Genomic DNA, 18,664 nt, shown 5'->3' with positions numbered 1-18,664 from the left:
TTGGAATAATCATAGGGTTTGGACTCTTAATACTTCAATAATACCTAAGTTTACATTGCGAAATAAGTCCCCGAACTGAACTGCCGCCACTTGTCGTACAGTCATGTAACAATAGCATGTTTTTTGCGATATCAAAACTTACACTGTTGGGAGAAATACCCTGATGTGATACATAAAAACTGTGAGATATTCTATCATCACAGAGAACATATACTAGATTTGAGCTACTTAATGAAACAGTGGCCTGTTGAGACTTCTTGCATATACTGGTGAAAATTTCTATTTTACAAATACTTTTCATGCAATAATACATCTGTAATGTTCGATCATGTTTTCAAATAGCTCTTCATTCTGGTTAATGATAAGTAGTGTTATTCCCCCAATGGAGCAATCATTCATTATTACAGACCATCAATAAGATCTCTGTCTTTTAACAATCACAAAACTATTGGTTTCCATCACCACATTCGAACACACTGGGCATAGCCAGACATCAGCAATCACCAGAACATAATACAACAATGTATGGCACACTAATCAAGGCAACAAATCTCCCATGCACATTTCAGTCAGTGACTAGAAGCAAGAAAAGAATGGACTCCATTACCCATGTCTCAGAACCTGACCTAAACTCAAGTACCTTTCTCCACCCATCCATCAATCATCTCAATTATCCAACTCTTGAAGATCCGGGGTAGAAGAGGTCTTCAGCAACCCATGCTTGTCGTAAAAGGCGACTAACGGGATCGGGTGGTCAGCCTTGCTGACTTGGTTGATGCATGTCATCGTATCCAAATGGTTTTACTTGAACCCCAGGTTAGTTGCCTCTAACGACAAGCAATTCTAACCCTGATCTTCACAGAATTCAAAGACAGCATCAGTATTACAAAACATAGTGAAATCATGCAATGTCACCACAAACACTGCATAGCCATAGTGTAGATGATAGAACAAGCCAAATGGTGAGGTGATATGACATGGGGTTTAACGTCGCGTCCAAGATTATTGCACTTATATAGCGACGTGCATGTACGTGTGTGTGTTTGTGTGGCTGCTTGTACTAGTCCGGACTGATGCCGATTTATAGTGCTAGCTCACTGAGATACCATGCCGCAGTTTAACATGAATACCCTACTCAGACACAGTATACTGACTCTGTGCCGACCAGTCCTTCTTTTAGCCCCTTAATGCCGAGCGCGAGACAGGATAACAACAAGTACCATCTTTTAACGTCTATTCGTATGACGCGGCCGGGGATCGAACCCCGGACCTTCTGCTCTAAGGGCGGACGCTCTACCACTAGGCCACTGAGGCGGTCACAAGCCAAATGGAACACTGAGTGAGTGAGTGAGTGAGTATGGTTTTTCACTGCTGTGAACAGTACTTCAGTCATATATATCATGGTGTGTAAGCTTGATATGGAAGAAAACCATGAGTGAGTGCGTGAGTACCGTTTCATGCCACTTTTAACAATATTCCATCAGTTTCATGGCAGGGGACACCAGAAATGGGAATCACACACTGTACCCATATGGGGAACCAATCCCAGGCCTTCGGAACGATGAGCAAGCGCTTTAACCACTGGGCTACCCCACTGCCCAAGAAAATCATGAAGTAAAGCAGATGGTAACCACATTGGTATGATAAGGAAGACCTATAAACCTAATCAGGGTTTTCAAATCCACAATCATAGGTTCCTGGTATGTCAAGGGACACAACTCTGAATAACACACTGTGGTGCATTTGGCAACTTGGCCATTTGTGCCATCTCCAAATGGAACAGTGAGTAGAAATGACAAGTGTGATGTTTCTTACCAGAATGACCAACACCATCATCAAGGCACCACTAATAAATATAAGCAAACTGTTACAAAATCAGAGATTTCTCACATTCACATCTGTCAAGTATAATTGCCAGGAATAAACAAAATTACAATTTGATAGAAATGCAGAGTCTGTCTTTTTGGCACTACCACATCCTCACAGAAAGGGTGATGCTGTTCACACAGTTTCAAATCATGTAATGAAGAACTGTTTTAACAAACAGTGTTTCAGATTGCCAGGGGTAAAATCAAGTGCACAGTCGCTTTGTAACAAAATGGGTCGTCTGGCCCAACATATCTGAAACCTTGATCATTTTCACAGAAAATGGTTCATCTCTTGATTCCATGAATACTCAAATCCATCAAAATCAGTGCAATACACATATCATCCTTCTAGATATTGGATACGACATCTTGGCATCATGCCCATGAATTGTTGTCTTCATCTGATGGAGCATGGGAGTCATGATCAGGAACATCTTCGCCTCGAGGAAGTGGTTGAACACTGCTAGCCAGTTTTTGGATTGGATTTTGTAAATTGTTCTGGCCTCCACCCTGCTCCCTGGGCGCCTGCCGGTGCTGAAGGTCGACTATCGCGTCATTGAATCGTAAAATGAGATCGAGCTGTTCCTCGGTGAGTTCCTCAGTGTTTTCCTCGTTGTTGCCCGTCTCCGCGTTGCCTACCTGGCCACCTCTCTGTCTGTCGGCCTGGAAGAAAAGACAGAGAGGTGGCTCATCATACACCAACAATCAACAACCAAAGCATAGGAATAATTTGTAATAAATATTTCATTAACTAACACAGGAAGATCCATGGGCAGACATGGGGGAGGTGGTGCGCCGCCCATCTTCAGACACCTCATGTGTCCGTCCACCTGTGTCAGTCAGTACCTCCATCATGTGTTTTTGTTCACTTTGGGACATGAGTTATGTCCCCTTTTGTCCAAATCCGGGTTCCGCCTCTTTAAAGAAATACACGTTGTGTCGGTTCTTAACCTATAGTCAGCGCAATTTCCAGCAATGCTGTTTTGACAGTTTGAGAAGTTTTTAAGTTGTTGAAAATAATTGAAAACACTGGTTGTCAGGAATATGTAAACTCCATTTTTTGTTTCCTTCATTGGAAGAGTTCCGGCACGATTCTGCTCATCTTTGGGCATTTTCCCTTCTGAACTGACATGTCATAACTCAATCCCTCCTCTATTTCCGCATGTATTTCATTTGTGTTATTCTTTCATCCATATCCTGCTATCTTCTTTCTTTCCTGCTACAAATTTCTTTCCTTGGTCATGTGAACAGGTTAAACAAAACATAGTTCACCGAGTTCTGAGAGAAATCAATAATGGTGATAACCCTGGATGTCTGCAAGCTGTTTAACACCACTGACTGGAGTCCAGGGTCCCGTTCCACAAAGCGATCGTAGTACTACGATTGTCGTAAGTCTATGTTAAAGTATGGGAGTTATGGTTGTCTTTGTGCTACGATTGCTTTGTGGAACGGGGCCCAGTTCACCATCGTAAGACTTCCAGTGGGCTCATGAAGGACATTGAAATACCATCACCAGAACCTTTTGTCCAAGTGATCATGAACAGGCATAGAACACAATAGTACAGTGACCCCTCTACATGTGTTCAGCATTCCCCTCTCACTCCTGAGTCCTTCCCTCTCCACTCTCATACCCTCAACTTCCCTCTCTCTCAACCTCAACTTCCCTCTCTCTCAACCTCAACTTCCCTCTCTCATACCCTCAACTTCCCTCTCTCTCAACCTCAACTTCCTTCTCTCTCAACCTCCCTCTCTCTCAACCTCAACTTCCCTCTCTCACAACCTCAACCTCCCACTCTCACAACCTCAACCTCCCACTCTCACAACCCAAACCTTCCACTCTCACAACCTCAACCTCCCACTCTCATAACCCAAACCTCACACTCTCACAACCCCAACCTCCCATTTTCATAACCCCATCCCCTCTCACTCCTGAGTCCTTCCCTCTCCGCTCTCATACCCTCAACTTCCCTCTCTCACAACCTCAACTTCCCTCTCTCACAACCCCAACCTCACACTCTCACAACCCCAACCTTCAACTCTCACAACCCCAACCTCCCATTTTCATAACCCCAACCTCCCTCTCTCACAACCCCAACCTCCCTCTCTCACAACCCTAACCTCCCTCTCACAACCGCAACCTCCCTCTCTCACAACCCCAACCTCCCACTCTCACAACCCAAACGTCCCACTCTCACAACCCCAACCTCTCTCTCACAACCCCAACCTAACACTCTCGCACCCCAACCTTCCACTCTCACAACCCCCAACCTCCTTCTCTCACAACCCCAACCTCCCACTCTCACAACCCCAACCTCCCCATCTCATAACCCCAACCTCCCACTCTCACAACCCCAACCTAACACTCTCACAACCCATACCTCCCACTCTCACAACCCCAATCTCCCACTCTCATAACCCCAACTTCCATCTCTCATAACCCCAACCTAACACTCTCATAACCCCAACTTTCCACTCTCACAACCCCAACCTCTCACTCTCACAACCCCAACCTTCCGCTCTCACAACCCAAACCTCACCCTCCTGCTCTCATGGTTGTGTCCACCGCCAGATACTCAAACCTCTCCCCTCAGTAAGCACTGACTTCTGCACCCTCCAACTCTCACGCCCCAAGTCCTCTCACTCCCACCCACCTCCACAGCTACTCTGACCTCTCCCCCAAGTAAGTACTGACCTCCTGGACCCTCCTCTCATGCCCCAAGTCCTCACACTCCCGCCCACCTCCACAGCTAGTCTGACCTCTCCCCCAGTAAGTACTGACTTCTGTACACTCCAACTCTCACGCCCCAAGTCCTCACACTCCCACCCACCTCCACAGCTAGTCTGACCTCTCCCCCCAGTGAGTACTGACTTCTGTACCCTCCAACTCTCACGCCCCCAGTCCTCACGATCCCACCCACCTCCACAGCTACTCTGACCTCTCCCCCCAGTAAGTACTGACTTCTGTACCCTCCAACTCTCACGCCCCCAGTCCTCACGATCCCGCCCACCTCCACAGCTACTCTGACCTCTCCCCCCAGTAAGTACTGACCTCCTGGACCCTCCTCTCATGCCCCAAGTCCTCACACTCCCACCCACCTCCACAGCTACTCTGACCTCTCCCCCCAGTTAGTACTGACTTCTGTACCCTCCAACTCTCACGCCCCAAGTCCTCACACTCCCACCCACCTCCACAGCTACTCTGACCTCTCCCCCAGTAAGTACTGACTTCTGTACACTCCAACTCTCACGCCCCAAGTCCTCTCACTCCCGCCCACCTCCACAGCTAGTCTGACCTCTCCCCCAGTAAGTACTGACTTCTGTACCCTCCAACTCTCACGCCCCAAGTCCTCTCACTCCCGCCCACCTCCACAGCTAGTCTGACCTCTCCCCCCAGTAAGTACTGACTTCTGTACCCTCCAACTCTCACGCCCAAGTCCTCACGATCCCACCCACCTCCACAGCTACTCTGACCTCTCCCCCTAGTAAGCACTGACTTCTGCACCCTCCAACTCTCACGCCCAAGTCCTCACGATCCCACCCACCTCCACAGCTAGTCTGACCTCTCCCCCAGTAAGTACTGACTTCTGTACCCTCCAACTCTCACGCCCCAAGTCCTCTCACTCCCGCCCACCTCCACAGCTAGTCTGACCTCTCCCCCAGTAAGTACTGACTTCTGTACACTCCAACTCTCACGCCCCAAGTCCTCACACTCCCACCCACCTCCACAGCTACTCTGACCTCTCCCCCCAGTAAGTACTGACCTCCTGGACCATCCTCTCCTGATCCTCTCTGTCAGCCAACCAGCACAGCTCCTCCTTGGTCATAATGTAACCAATCGGAACCTCATAGTCTGGGGGTCGATCTCCTCCACACACCTCACACCCAGGCCGCGTCGGTTTGTTTATAAATGTACAAGCTGGACACTCCCAACCCAGCGTCTGAAAACAAACAAGCTAGATTCAAACCAGCAATTGGATCCTGGCATGACTAAGGGAAGCAACTCCACACAGCGCCATGGACCATGAAGATTAGAGGATGGATATTTGGTTGACTGGATGTCATGAAACAACAAGTAAATAAAAAAAAATCATTAAAAAGTTTATCATCTAATGGATTGTGATAACGCAGTCTGTAAAACTTGGTAAAACTGACTTCAATGTTTTTTTGCATTATGGAGGTATAAAGTGAAAAAAACTGTCATGCACACAGCGAACATCTGCACAGCTGACCTCAACAAATGCAAAAAAATATTAAAAGAAACAGTATGTTGACGATTCTGTGTGTTTTTAAATCATGCAAGAAATAATTTCAGAGTGTGACATCACATCAAGGATTCCATTCTCAAATCAAATCAAAAGAGCTCCGCACAGTGAAGCCGACAACGCAAGCACTACACAGAGTAAACTCATGTTTCTTATCGGAGGCTTTAGTAAGTTTTTTCTTACGGATGAGTTACAAAGTACTAATTGCCAGTTTGACCAGGTTAGAAGCCAGTGTTTATCAAAGCCTAGACGACAATAAAACTACCGGGTATGTCTCAGACATATGAAGCCACTCACTCACTCACTCACTCCTTGTGGCCTTGCACTTCTGTCATATTGTCACATCTTTCACACTCTGTTCATGTGTTTTTCAACTGTTTCATTTTGGATAAGTCTACACATTTTGACAAACATACGTCATGAAAATATCCCAAAAGTATTTCCATTTACGAATTTATCCCCATCGAAGCCCTTTGGAGAGCAAGCAACATATGGTCATTTTGATGTGTAAAATAATATTGTCATGCACCTTGCTGTTGCAGCTGTATTAGCACATCTATAAAATTAAGCAAAACAATATGTCAAGCGCACCGAAAGGCTTGCATTAGGCCTGTCTGTTCTTAGTTCAGAAAAAGTGTTTTAGTTCACAAACAAGAGGAAATTCTGGTCATGTGGGGCGGTCGGGTAGCCTAGTGGTTAAAGCGTTCGCTCGTCACGCCGAAGACCCGGGTTCGATTCCCGACATTGGTACAATGTGTGAAGCCCATTTCTGGTGTCCCCCGCCTTGATATTGCTGGAATATTGCTAAAAGCGGCGTAAAACCATTACTCACTCACTCACTCACTGGTCATGTGACAAGCCAACACCCGCGGTGTGGACACTGGAGCAGGAATGGAATAAGGCAAGCTGAGACAAGTACACTTGGGGGTTATCAGCTATTATAGCTAAAATGGATAGAATTATCATTAAACCGCCCGCATCTTATCAGAAATGACCAGGCCACTGTAACTTGATAATGCCCGCATTTTGCTTGACGACGGGCCATTATCACGCAGTTGTTAGGTGACGTCATAGGGATAGGGATGGGTGACGTCATGTTCAATAGTGACGTCATCTGGTTTGTTCTATGACGTTTCCATATTTGTAAAAGTGGGTCAGTGACATTCGTGTTGATTGCAGTAAATGTTTCAAAACCGATATTGTTGTTTCTTATTATTTGATAACAAATTCCATCCATTTTAGCTATAATAACGGTAACGCTATTTTTCAGGGCATTATCATTGGCAGAAGCCTTCGGTCTTTCAACTGCCCTCCTTTCGTCAGGCAGTTAATGGAAGACCTTGGGCTTCTGCAAATGATAATGCCCTGAAAATTAGCGTTACACTTACATTGTTTACAAACAAATCTTCAGAATGGTCAACAACATGTACCTTTAAGGCAATTCATATCTATATGATATATATGATATATTAGAAATAATAATACGTATTATGGTCGCCAAAGGCCCACATTATACAATTTTTATTCCTATAATATGATATTTAGGTGAGAAAACACACTTGGTAATAGTCTCTATGCATCATAGTTTGACTTCACGTCCTTACCTCTCCTGGTGACGCAGTGGAGCTGGCTGTGTGTAGACCTCCACCAGTTGCTCTCGGAGGACTGGACCCAATCAAAACCGGTTCATCCAAAACATCTTGTGTACTACGAATTGGACCATGAGCTCCACCCCTCCCCACAAATTGACCTTGACCTCTGCCACTGCCTTGTCGTTGACCTCTGCCAACATTTTGACCTTGACCTCTTACAACACCCTGACCTTGACCTCTGGCTGCATTCTGACCTTGACCTTTGTTTTGGCCTACAGAGGGAGCTGATCCAGATGCACGTAGAGGGTCACTAAACGATTCCTGACTACTAGCTTCTGACAGATGTGACAGAGTGCTTCCAGAGCCAGTGGAGGCATTTGACTGTTGTCTGCTTGGAGGCCTACTCGACCTTTGACCTGCTGCTCCCTGACCCCTCAAGGGCTGTCGGAGAGCAGTCATGGTCATGTAATCTGTAACAAAATATGAAATGCCTTAGCAACATGTTTACAAGCCAACAACCTGTGAAGATCCAGTGAGTGAGTGAGTGAGTATGGTTTTATGCCGCTTTTAGCAATATTCCAGCAATATCACGGCAGGGGACACCAGAAATGGGCTTCACACATTGTACCCATGTCGGGAATCGAACCCGGGTCTTCGGCGTGACGAGCGAACGCTTTAACCACTAGGCTACCCGACCGCCCCTGTGAAGATCCAGGTTAGAACTGGTTTTCAGCAACCAATTCTTGTCAACAGAGGCGACAGACGAGATCAGGTGGTCAGGCTGGCTGACTTGGTGGATGCATGTCATCATATCCTAGTTGCGTAGATCAATGCTCATGATGTCAATAACTGCACAGTCTGGTGCAGACACAGTTCTGTACATACTAGGGCTGGAATGAGTCCAAATTTACTACCCGGGTACCCAACCCCCTATTATCCGACCCTACCCGGGTACCCACTGTAGGTCTCAAGAGATACAAAATGTCCGATTCGGAATTTTGCTATAGCACGGCACTTGCAAAACGTATTTAGACGATCTGGTCCTGCATATCACTGAAGTTATATCTTTATTCAACCATATGAAAAGTCAGAAGGAATGGGTGCATAGTCAGAAAGAAATGCGAACATTAGTGACTTGCAGTGTAACCATAGAGTTCTAGATAATTTTTGTCATTAAACTATATATCACATGACTAACCACGGATCCGGGTAGTCCTGTGGGTACCCTACTCAGTACCCACCCGACCCGGGTACCCGAGTTACCCGTACCGCCCTAGTACATACCGCCATCATATAGCTGGAACATTGGTTAGTGTGGCATTAAACAACAAATGTAGACAAGGGTCATCAAAGGACGTCAAATCTCCACCTCCCTTCCCCCTCCCTTCCCCCTCCTGCCTCAAATTCGAAAGAACAAATCATGAGACTATATATTACTTTAAGTCCAACTTGATGACAGTATTTTATCTATCTGTCCTTATACAAGAGCAGTTATTGAGCTATCAAAACAATACCATGGAATTTGGATTTGGAACTTTGTATTTCTATGTCAGGTACACACCACCATGAACAGAGTCGAAGTCAAACTTGTTGCCATGGAAAAGGAAAAAATATAAATTCTACAAATCCCTAATAGCAAAAAGGCACCAGTTGTGCACGGTTTCAAGAAAGAGTACTGATTACTTTTAGAGATATGGTCGGGACAAACACACCACTAACAGTCAAATTCAAACTTGTTGCCATGGAAACAGGAAAAAAGAATAATAATAGATTGAATTCACAAAAACTCACCCCCACTCATTTCTGGAGGAGGCCGTCCTCCTGCTGCATTCACTGAAACATAAAATATGCCATGTATCACACAGATCTGTAACATAAAATATATCATACAGATCTGTAACCTAAAATATATCATACAGATCTGTAACATACAATTCAACATACAGATCTGTAACATGCAGTGTATCACACAGATCTGTAACACAATGTATCATACACATCTGTAACACACAATAAATAATACAGATCTGTAACATACAATGTATCACACAGATCTGTAGCATACAATATAGCATACAGATCTGTCACATACAATATAGCATACAGATCTGTCACTTACAATATATCATACAGATATGTAACATACAATATATCACACAGACCTGTAACATACATCATACAGATATGTAACATACAATATATCATACAGATATGTAATATACAATACATCAAACAGATCTGTAACATACAATATATCACACAGATCTGTAACATATATCACACAGATATGTAGCATACAATTTAGCATACAGATCTGTAACATACAATATATCATACAGATGTAACATACAATATATCATACAGATATGTAACATACATCATACAGATATGTAACATACAATTTATCATACAGATCTGTAACATACAATACATCATACAGATCTGTAACATACAATATATCACACAGATCTGTAACATACAATATATCACACAGATCTGTAACATACAATACATCACACAGATCTGTAACATACAATATATCACACAGATCTGTAACACACAATAAACCATACAGATCTGTAACATACAATATATCATACAGATCTGTAACACACAATATACCATACAGATCTGTAACACACAATATACCATACAGATCTGTAACACACAATATATCATACAGATCTGTAACATACAATATATCATACAGATCTGTAACACATCTGTAACTTGATTTAACTTGCACCAGGTGCATGTTGACATGAAAACCTAGTTGCACCAGACAAACCCAGATTGTACTTTGGTCTCGTAAACTTATCAAAGTTGAAACATAGGTGATGTCACCCCCAAGAAAGCGTCACATATTACACGTAACACAGAGATTAGTGATGTAGTATGGTAAATAAAGCTAAGAGATATTGAGTGTGTTCAAAGATAGATGTTGTGCGGAAAAGTAAGGGTTAGCTAGACACAAATTTGATTTTTTTTTCCATGCCTGCACTTGGTGCAAGTAGAGATTAATATTAGGTTGCATTTTTCAATAACAGGTTGCACTGGTGCATGTTTTATATAGTTAAATCAAGCCATGCCCTAACAGATACAGGGTACAGGCAGTCTCAGAACACATAGAGACAGAGGTTGTTGTAGTCATATCATTGTCATATCCATCTGACAGACTTGATAGATGGCCAAGTACAGTTGTTTGTTGTTTAACGCAGCACTCAGCAATAGTCCAGCTACATGACGGCGGTCTGCAAATTCTCGAGTCTGGACCAGACAATCCAGTGATTGACATCATGAGCATCAATCCATGCAATTGGGACACAATGACATACATCAACCAAGTCAGCAAGCCTGACCACCTGATCCTCTTAGTCCCCTCTTATTACAAGCATAGTCGCGTTTTGCAGCAAGCATGGGTTGCTTAAGACCTATTCTACCCCAGATCTCCATGAGGAGACAAGTACAGATACAGGCCGGCTAGGGTACAGGAAGTCTTAGTGAAACATGGAGACAGAAGTCACAATGATCATATCTTACTCATGTCCATCTGGTTTGGCTCCAAGTTGACAGACCTGGCAGTGGCCAAGTACAGATACAGAGTGTGGCCGGAGGTGCGGATATTGCATCTGTGGAGGGTATCTTGGTCTTTGGGGATCTTCTTGCCGATTATCCACCTTTGGACTTCCACAGGAAACTCATACTCAAGGTACATCTATAACATGTAAACTCAACATTACAGAAAAATATTTTAATATTTTGCATGTTCAGTGTAAAGGGTATAACTCAACTGTAGTTAGGCTACACATTTTTTATTTTTCGTTTCACACCCCAACCTCCCCCCTACAGAAAAGCAGCTGGAAAAGAAAAAGATTAAACAAAACAAAATTTATTTTTATTATCTCTCTTGTAGTAGTATAGACACTCTTATACAACAAAAAATTGTTATATATAATTCCATGACTACATCACTATCAGTGATTCAAGAAGCCAGCTGCAGTTTTAACTCCACGGCAGAAATACTTTCATATAAATTAATAAACGATTGACATACCGGTATCTATTTATGATTATTTAAATTTTGGCCGACATTGTGTGGAAAAGCTGGAATAAATCTGTGAAACATCAAATTAAAAAAGTGTGGCCTTACTGAGGTCATATCCCGCTAGTGACCGGGTAGTTATTAAACCTTGGGACCAACAATGTTTACAGGTTTTTACAGTGTTGTCACTACCACTAGTGTACAGTACATTCACCATTGTAACGCCTGCAGGCAGCATGTGTTTTATACTCATGAGGTCTCCTAGTATCTGAATACCCTTCTCTTGAGGTCTCCTAGTATCTGAATACCCTTCTCTTGAGGTCTCCTAGTGTCTGAATACCTTTCTCTTGAGGTCTCCTAGTGTCTGAATACCTTTCTCTTGAGGTCCCCAGTATCTGAATACCTTTCTCTTGAGGTCTCCTAGTATCTGAATACCCTTCTCTTGAGGTCTCCTAGTGTCAGAATACCCTTCTCTTGAGGTCTCCTAGTGTCTGAATACCTTTCTCTTGAGATCCCCAGTATCTGAATACCCTTCTTTTGGGGTCCCCAAGTGTCTGAATACCCTTCTCTTTGGGTCCCCAGTATCTGAATACCCTTCTCTTGAGGTCTCCTAGTATCTGAATACCTTTCTTTTGGGGTCCCCTAGTGTCAGAATACCCTTCTCTTGAGGTCTCCTAGTGTCTGAATACCCTTCTCTTGAGGTCCTCAGTATCTGAATACCCTTCTTTTGGGGTCCCCTAGTGTCAGAATACCTTTCTCTTGAGGTCCCCAGTATCTGAATACCCTTCTCTTGAGGTCTCCTAGTGTCTGAATACCTTTCTCTTGAGGTCCCCAGTATCTGAATACCCTTCTTTTGGGGTCCCCTAGTGTCTGAATACCCTTCTTTTGGGGTCCCCTAGTGTCAGAATACCTTTCTCTTGAGGTCCCCAGTATCTGAATACCCTTCTTTTGGGGTCCCCTAGTGTCAGAATACCTTTCTCTTGAGGTCCCCAGTATCTGAATACCCTTCTTTTGGGGTCCCCTAGTGTCAGAATACCTTTCTCTTGAGGTCCCCAGTATCTGAATACCCTTCTCTTGAGGTCCCCAGTATCTGAATACCTCTCTCTTGAGGTCCCCAGTATCTGAATACCCTTCTTTTGGGGTCCCCTAATGTCAGAATACCCTTCTCTTGAGGTCTCCTAGTGTCTGAATACCTTTCTCTTGAGGTCCCCTAGTGTCAGAATACCCTTCTTTTGGGGTCTCCTAGTGTCAGAATACCCTCTCTTGAGGTCCCCTAGTGTCAGAATACCCTCTCTTGAGGTCTCCTAGTGTCTGAATATCTTTCTCTTGAGGTCCCCAGTATCTGAATACCCTTCTTTTGGGGTCCCCTAGTGTCTGAATACCCTTCTTTTGGGGTCCCCTAGTGTCAGAATACCTTTCTCTTGAGGTCCCCAGTATCTGAATACCCTTCTTTTGGGGTCCCCTAGTGTCTGAATACCCTTCTTTTGGGGTCCCCTAGTGTCAGAATACCTTTCTCTTGAGGTCCCCAGTATCTGAATACCCTTCTTTTGGGGTCCCCTAGTGTCTGAATACCTTTCTCTTGAGGTCCCCTATGGTGTCTGAATACCTTTCTCTTGAGGTCCCTAGTATCTGAATACCTTTCTCTTGAGGTCCCCAGTATCTGAATACCCTTCTCTTGAGGTCTCCTAGTGTCTGAATACCTTTCTCTTGAGGTCCCCTATGGTGTCTGAATACCTTTCTCTTGAGGTCCCCTATGATGTCTGAATACCTTTCTCTTGAGGTCCCCAGTATCTGAATACCCTTCTCTTGAGGTCCCCTATGGTGTCTGAATACCTTTCTCTTGAGGTCCCCTATGGTGTCTGAAGGCTTCACTTTCAGGTTGACAGGGCAGCCGGATGTCTCTCGGTCTTCCACATGGACCTTGACGCTGGAATCAAGACACGACACCATCAAGACATGTCCTTCCCTTCCATCACAGGTAACAGATGCCTACTGATTAACAACCTTCATGTGTTGGTAGCCATAAGTCGGACACAAGCGATCTATCTACTAGACCATGGAGGCGGTTTCAAACACACTTGAAATGAAGATCTTAAAGAGAGACTGTTGTCCACTGTCTAGAGTCCATTGTAATAAACACCTGATTTGAAACATTGTCTATGTGTAAGTTTGATGAAAGAATGCAGCCCGGTGATGAAACCACCGACCTTCTGCTCTCCGGGCAGACACCAGACACTCTATCCAATTAGTTGTGGAGGTGGTCGACTCAATGTGAATGAATGAGTGTGTGAATGAGTGAATGGGTGAATAAGTGAATGGGTGAATGAATGAATGAATGAATGAGTGAATGTGTGAATGGGTGAATGGATGAATGAGTGAATGGATTAATGAGTGAATGGTGAATAAGTGAACGTGTTAATAAGTGAATGGATGACTGGGTGAATGAGTGAATAGGTGAATGAGTGAATGGATGAAGGAGTGAATGGGTGAATGAATGAATGAATGAATGAATGTGTGAATGGATGAATAAGTGAATTGGTGAATGTGTGAATAAGTGAACGTGTTAATAAGTGAATGGATGAATGAGTGAATGAGTGAATAGGTGAATGTGTGAATGGATGAATGAGTGAATAGGAGAATGAGTGAATGGATGAATGAGTGAATGGGTGAATAAGTGAATGGATTAATGAGTGAATGGGTGAATGGGTGGATGTGTGAATGGATGAATGAGTGAATGTATGAATTAGTTAATGGGAGAATGAGTGAATGGGAGAATGAGTGAATGGGTGATCGAGTGAATGAATGGATGAATGTATGAATGGATGAATGAGTGAATGGATGAATGAATGGATGAATGAGGTAATGTGTGAATAGGTGAATGGATGAATGAGTGAATGTGTGAATGGATGAATGAATGAGTGAATGCATGAATTGGTGAATGAATGGATGAAGGAGTAAATGGATGGATGAATGAATGGATGAATGAATGAATGAGTGAATGGGTGAATAGGTGATTGAGTGAATGGATAAATGATTGAATGTGTGAATGGATGAATGAGTGAATGTGTGAATAGGTGATTGAGTGAATGGGTGAATGAATGGGTTAATGAGTGAATGGGTGAATGTGTGAATGGATGAATGAGTGAATGGATGAATGAGTGAATGTGTGAATGGATGAATGGGTAAATGTGTGAATGGGTGAATGAGTGAATTGGTGAATGGATGAATGAGTGAATTGGTGAATGAGTGAGTTACACAGTCCAACATATCACAGTGGCCTATAAATACTCTGAGTCTGGGTCACCTATTCACCCATTCACTCATTCACACATTCACACATTCACCAGGCAAACTAGGAACTGAAACCCTGAGCTTCATCAGGATACAATGCCATGCAATCAGCCAAGTCACAGAGCCTGACCAATCCCTACTTCAGTCACTTCTAACAACAATCCTCAACTACTGAGGGGTTGTGTACAAACGTTCCTCACCTAATACTTTGTTCACTTATCCTTCTTTGGTGCTCTGTTTCATCCACCTTAATATCCAGTCTCACTCTCTCTACCGCCAGGCGCTGGGCGATCAGTTTGGCCCGGTCACCATCGCCAGTGAGAATGGCTGCCTGCAGGAGGTCCACAATCTTCTCCAGGTGATCCTGTGGGGTCGGCTGCATCCCTCGCGGCAACCCACTCTGCATCGACGGATCATCCATTCTTTCATAAAAGAAGACAGCTGGGAACCTTTCTTTAGCTATTTCTGGAAAAATTGACATAAGACAATGAGTGAGGAAGTATGGTTTTAAGCTGCTTTTATTGCATATCGCTTTCTATAATACGACGCCAATATCTATGCTAATATATATACCTGTCTATAGTTGCGGACTGAAGCACATCGCCTGAGAAATCTACCTATTGATAGTAATTTGAGACAATAAATATGGGTCTGTCTTCCAATGTCTTTTTCTAAGATGCTCTGTCGCACAAATAACTTGGCTCCATTTTGTTTTGGCACAGAGCACCTAATTGGTGATCGTAAAAAAAGTTTGTTTTAAAGTAATTAAAACAAAAATATGTAGCTATATTCTAGCAATACCATAGGGGGGGAGCCATGGCCAGGAGGCAACTATTTCATGTCAAAATCAATGCAGATGATACATTTGGCCCTGAGACCATAAATTCCCAAATCTCTACTAAGCGACAGACACAAGAAACTACCTGGTGATAAATATTCCAAGATACAATCTGGGTACAGTAAAAGAAATGGAGTGATAATGTTAAAATGATGTTCTTGTTGTTTAAATGAATATGTATTTTTATGAAAATCTATCATTTATACTTATCCTGACTCATACACTAAATCAATAAGGATGAGTCAGCATGAAATAAATAAGAGTTATTTTAAAGTAAAAAATATCACACTTGTTGCTTTAGCGTATAAGTCAGGATAATGTAAAATATGTCGGTTAATGCAGCAGTTAGCAATATTCCAACCACATCACAGCAGCCTTTATATAATTAAATCTCCACTTAGAAAACCAGTGAGTGAAAGCATGGACACCGCCTCACATCATCAGATCCCTATGTTAGATAGTTCTTCCATTAAACATGAGGTGCTGTCCTGCTTCCTGTTCCACAAAGCGAACTTAGCGCTAAGGTCATCGCAACTCCCATCCTTTAACCTCAATTTAACATAGTCTTAGCGCTAAGGTCATCATAACTCCCATCCTTTAACCTAGACTTAACATAGTCTTAGCGCTAAGGTCATCATAACTCCCATCCTTTAACCTAAACTTAACATAGTTGTAGCGCTAAGGTCAATGTAACTCCCATCCTTTAACCTCAACTTAACATAGTTGTAGCGCTAAGGTCATCATAACTCCCATCCTTTAACCTCAACTTAACATAGTTGTAGCGCTAAGGTCATCATAACTCCCATCCTTTAACCTAAACTTAACATAGTTGTAGCGCTAAGGTCAATGTAACTCCCATCCTTTAACCTCAACTTAACATAGTTGTAGCGCTAAGGTCATCGTAACTCCCATCCCTTAACCTAGACTTTACAAAGTCTTAGCGCTAAGGTCATCTTAACTCCTATCCCTTAACCTAGACATAACATAGACTTAGTGCTAAGGTCATCATAACTCCCATCCTTTAACCTAAACTTAACATAGTTGTAGCGCTAAGGTCAATTTAACTCCCATCTCTTAATCTACACTTAACATAGTCTTAGTGCTAAGGTCATCGTAACTCCCATCCTTTAACCTGTGCCCATGATGGTACAGTGTGTGAAGCCCCCTCTCGGCCTGCCCAACTTGAAAATTACAAGAAGTTCACTCACTCACTCACTCACTCACTCACTCACCTGCTTCTCGATCATGACCTTGTTCCATTAGCCGGAGAATGTCCTTCACCTTCTGTGTAAAGATCTCAGCTTGTTGTCCCCCTTGTTGACCTTTCTCAAGTTCAAACACAAATTCACGTTCCTTATTGTTTTCGTAGATGCACACGTAATGCCAGTATGGCCCTTTGAAGGTGTACTGCAACCCCCCACTGGTGTATGTCTCCAGGGAAAAGGTCAAAAATATCTGAAACAGATAAAAAAAGCTGTGAATCATGTTGACATATGTACATAAACGGGATTTACAATCACAGCATTTTTATCATGACAAGGAAACTAAACTCCCGGTAACCATGGTAACCCCACTATAATCTCTGGACTTCAGTCCTGATCATCAATAAATAAAAAATGTTTGCTTTGCTTGCGAAATCATCAGTACCATGCCTTTATTTTGAAGTCCCAAAATCTGAAGTTCACATTTCATTGTGAATCAGAATGTCTGAGTTTTATTCAGATATGATGATTTTGTTTTTCCTGAGATGCAAGCATGATCATGACATAAGTCTTAAGCAGATCATTTCAAAAACTATACTTGTGAAATCCTCACTTATCCAGGGTGTTTTATATTCGATATATACCCTAGACCCGTCACCGCCATAACTTCATTTTGTGACATTGGCATCTTGGCCTCTTTTACCTCCAACTGACACAGTGAGTGAGTGAGTGAGTGAGTTGGGTTTAACACTGCTTTTAACAGTATTCCAGTTATATCACGGCGTGTCAGCTTCATGTGGGAGGAAAGCCCGAAGTGATGCAGGACTCAGACGTTTACCACTTCGGTATGGTGCTGACAAACCTAGAAACATAAACGGGGTGAACCGGGAACCCACACCAACTGACACAGAATTTCTGTCACTCCCAGCTTGGAATCAACTACCTATCAAAATTACTCCTCTGAACTAGAACTTGTCAATGATGTGATCTATATTGTTACCCTAGTCAGCTCTTTGTTACAACACTCATACTCATCACTCTTTCACTGTACTTAATTGGTTTCCTCTTTATAATTGTCATTATTTGTACATTAATCCTGCATTGCTTGACAGTCATTTCTTAGAAGACGACGGATGACAAAGTAGAAACAATTTATGAATAACAATTTCTTTATTATACTGTAATAGCGACGTTCTGTTTAGATCCTTGTCTTCTGTGAAATGTATTTTTTCTGTCTTGTGAACTGTTATCATTCGCTACATGTATCGTTTTTTATGCCGAAACCGGAAATACCAAGTAGTAAATTTGGGAGACAGTTGCCTAAAATTGGAAGACAGTTGCCTAAAATATCAAGAACTTTCCATTGGGGTTCTGTCCAGACTGACTTCTGCTTGAGCCTAACCCAAAATTGAGTGTAGCATGAAACAATTTGTTTATTTTAAAATAGAACAAGGTTTTACAGATGACCTTAATATTTCTGGAATATTATTCAAGGGGTTACCTTGACCTACAAAGATAGGGGTCCAGAGGACGCCGAATTACTTATTTCAAGGATCCCTACATGAAATA

At 42.9% G+C, this 18,664-nt stretch overlaps 1 protein-coding gene across 6 annotated transcripts in view; it reads right to left on the bottom strand.

Annotated features, from left to right (window-relative positions):
* LOC124113148 (ranBP-type and C3HC4-type zinc finger-containing protein 1-like) overlaps nucleotides 1–18,664 on the bottom strand; it is a 58,134-nt gene that overhangs the window by 19,725 nt on the left and 19,745 nt on the right. For 5 of the 6 annotated variants that reach the window (XM_048397786.1, XM_048397782.1, XM_048397785.1 and 2 more), the window contains 7 exons: nucleotides 17,126–17,348; nucleotides 15,256–15,520; nucleotides 13,598–13,691; nucleotides 11,263–11,437; nucleotides 9,514–9,555; nucleotides 7,735–8,192; nucleotides 5,630–5,806 (listed from right to left, as the gene is read on the bottom strand). In XM_048397786.1, the coding sequence (XP_048253743.1) occupies nucleotides 5,630–5,806; nucleotides 7,735–8,192; nucleotides 9,514–9,555; nucleotides 11,263–11,437; nucleotides 13,598–13,691; nucleotides 15,256–15,520; nucleotides 17,126–17,153 (1,239 nt within the window). In that variant the 5' untranslated portion in view covers nucleotides 17,154–17,348. Of the gene's footprint in view, nucleotides 1–1,184; nucleotides 2,532–5,629; nucleotides 5,807–7,734; nucleotides 8,193–9,513; nucleotides 9,556–11,262; nucleotides 11,438–13,597; nucleotides 13,692–15,255; nucleotides 15,521–17,125; nucleotides 17,349–18,664 lie in introns of those variants that run through there. The other variant, XM_048397784.1, reaches the window with a different exon arrangement.

The sequence above is a fragment of the Haliotis rufescens genome, unplaced genomic scaffold (genome assembly GCF_023055435.1).
Source record: "Haliotis rufescens isolate VD_foot unplaced genomic scaffold, xgHalRufe1.0.p SCAF_17, whole genome shotgun sequence".
Lineage (NCBI taxonomy): Eukaryota > Metazoa > Mollusca > Gastropoda > Lepetellida > Haliotidae > Haliotis > Haliotis rufescens.
The sequence above is the reverse complement of the archived record's forward strand: the minus strand, read 5'-3'. Positions and strand labels throughout refer to the sequence as shown.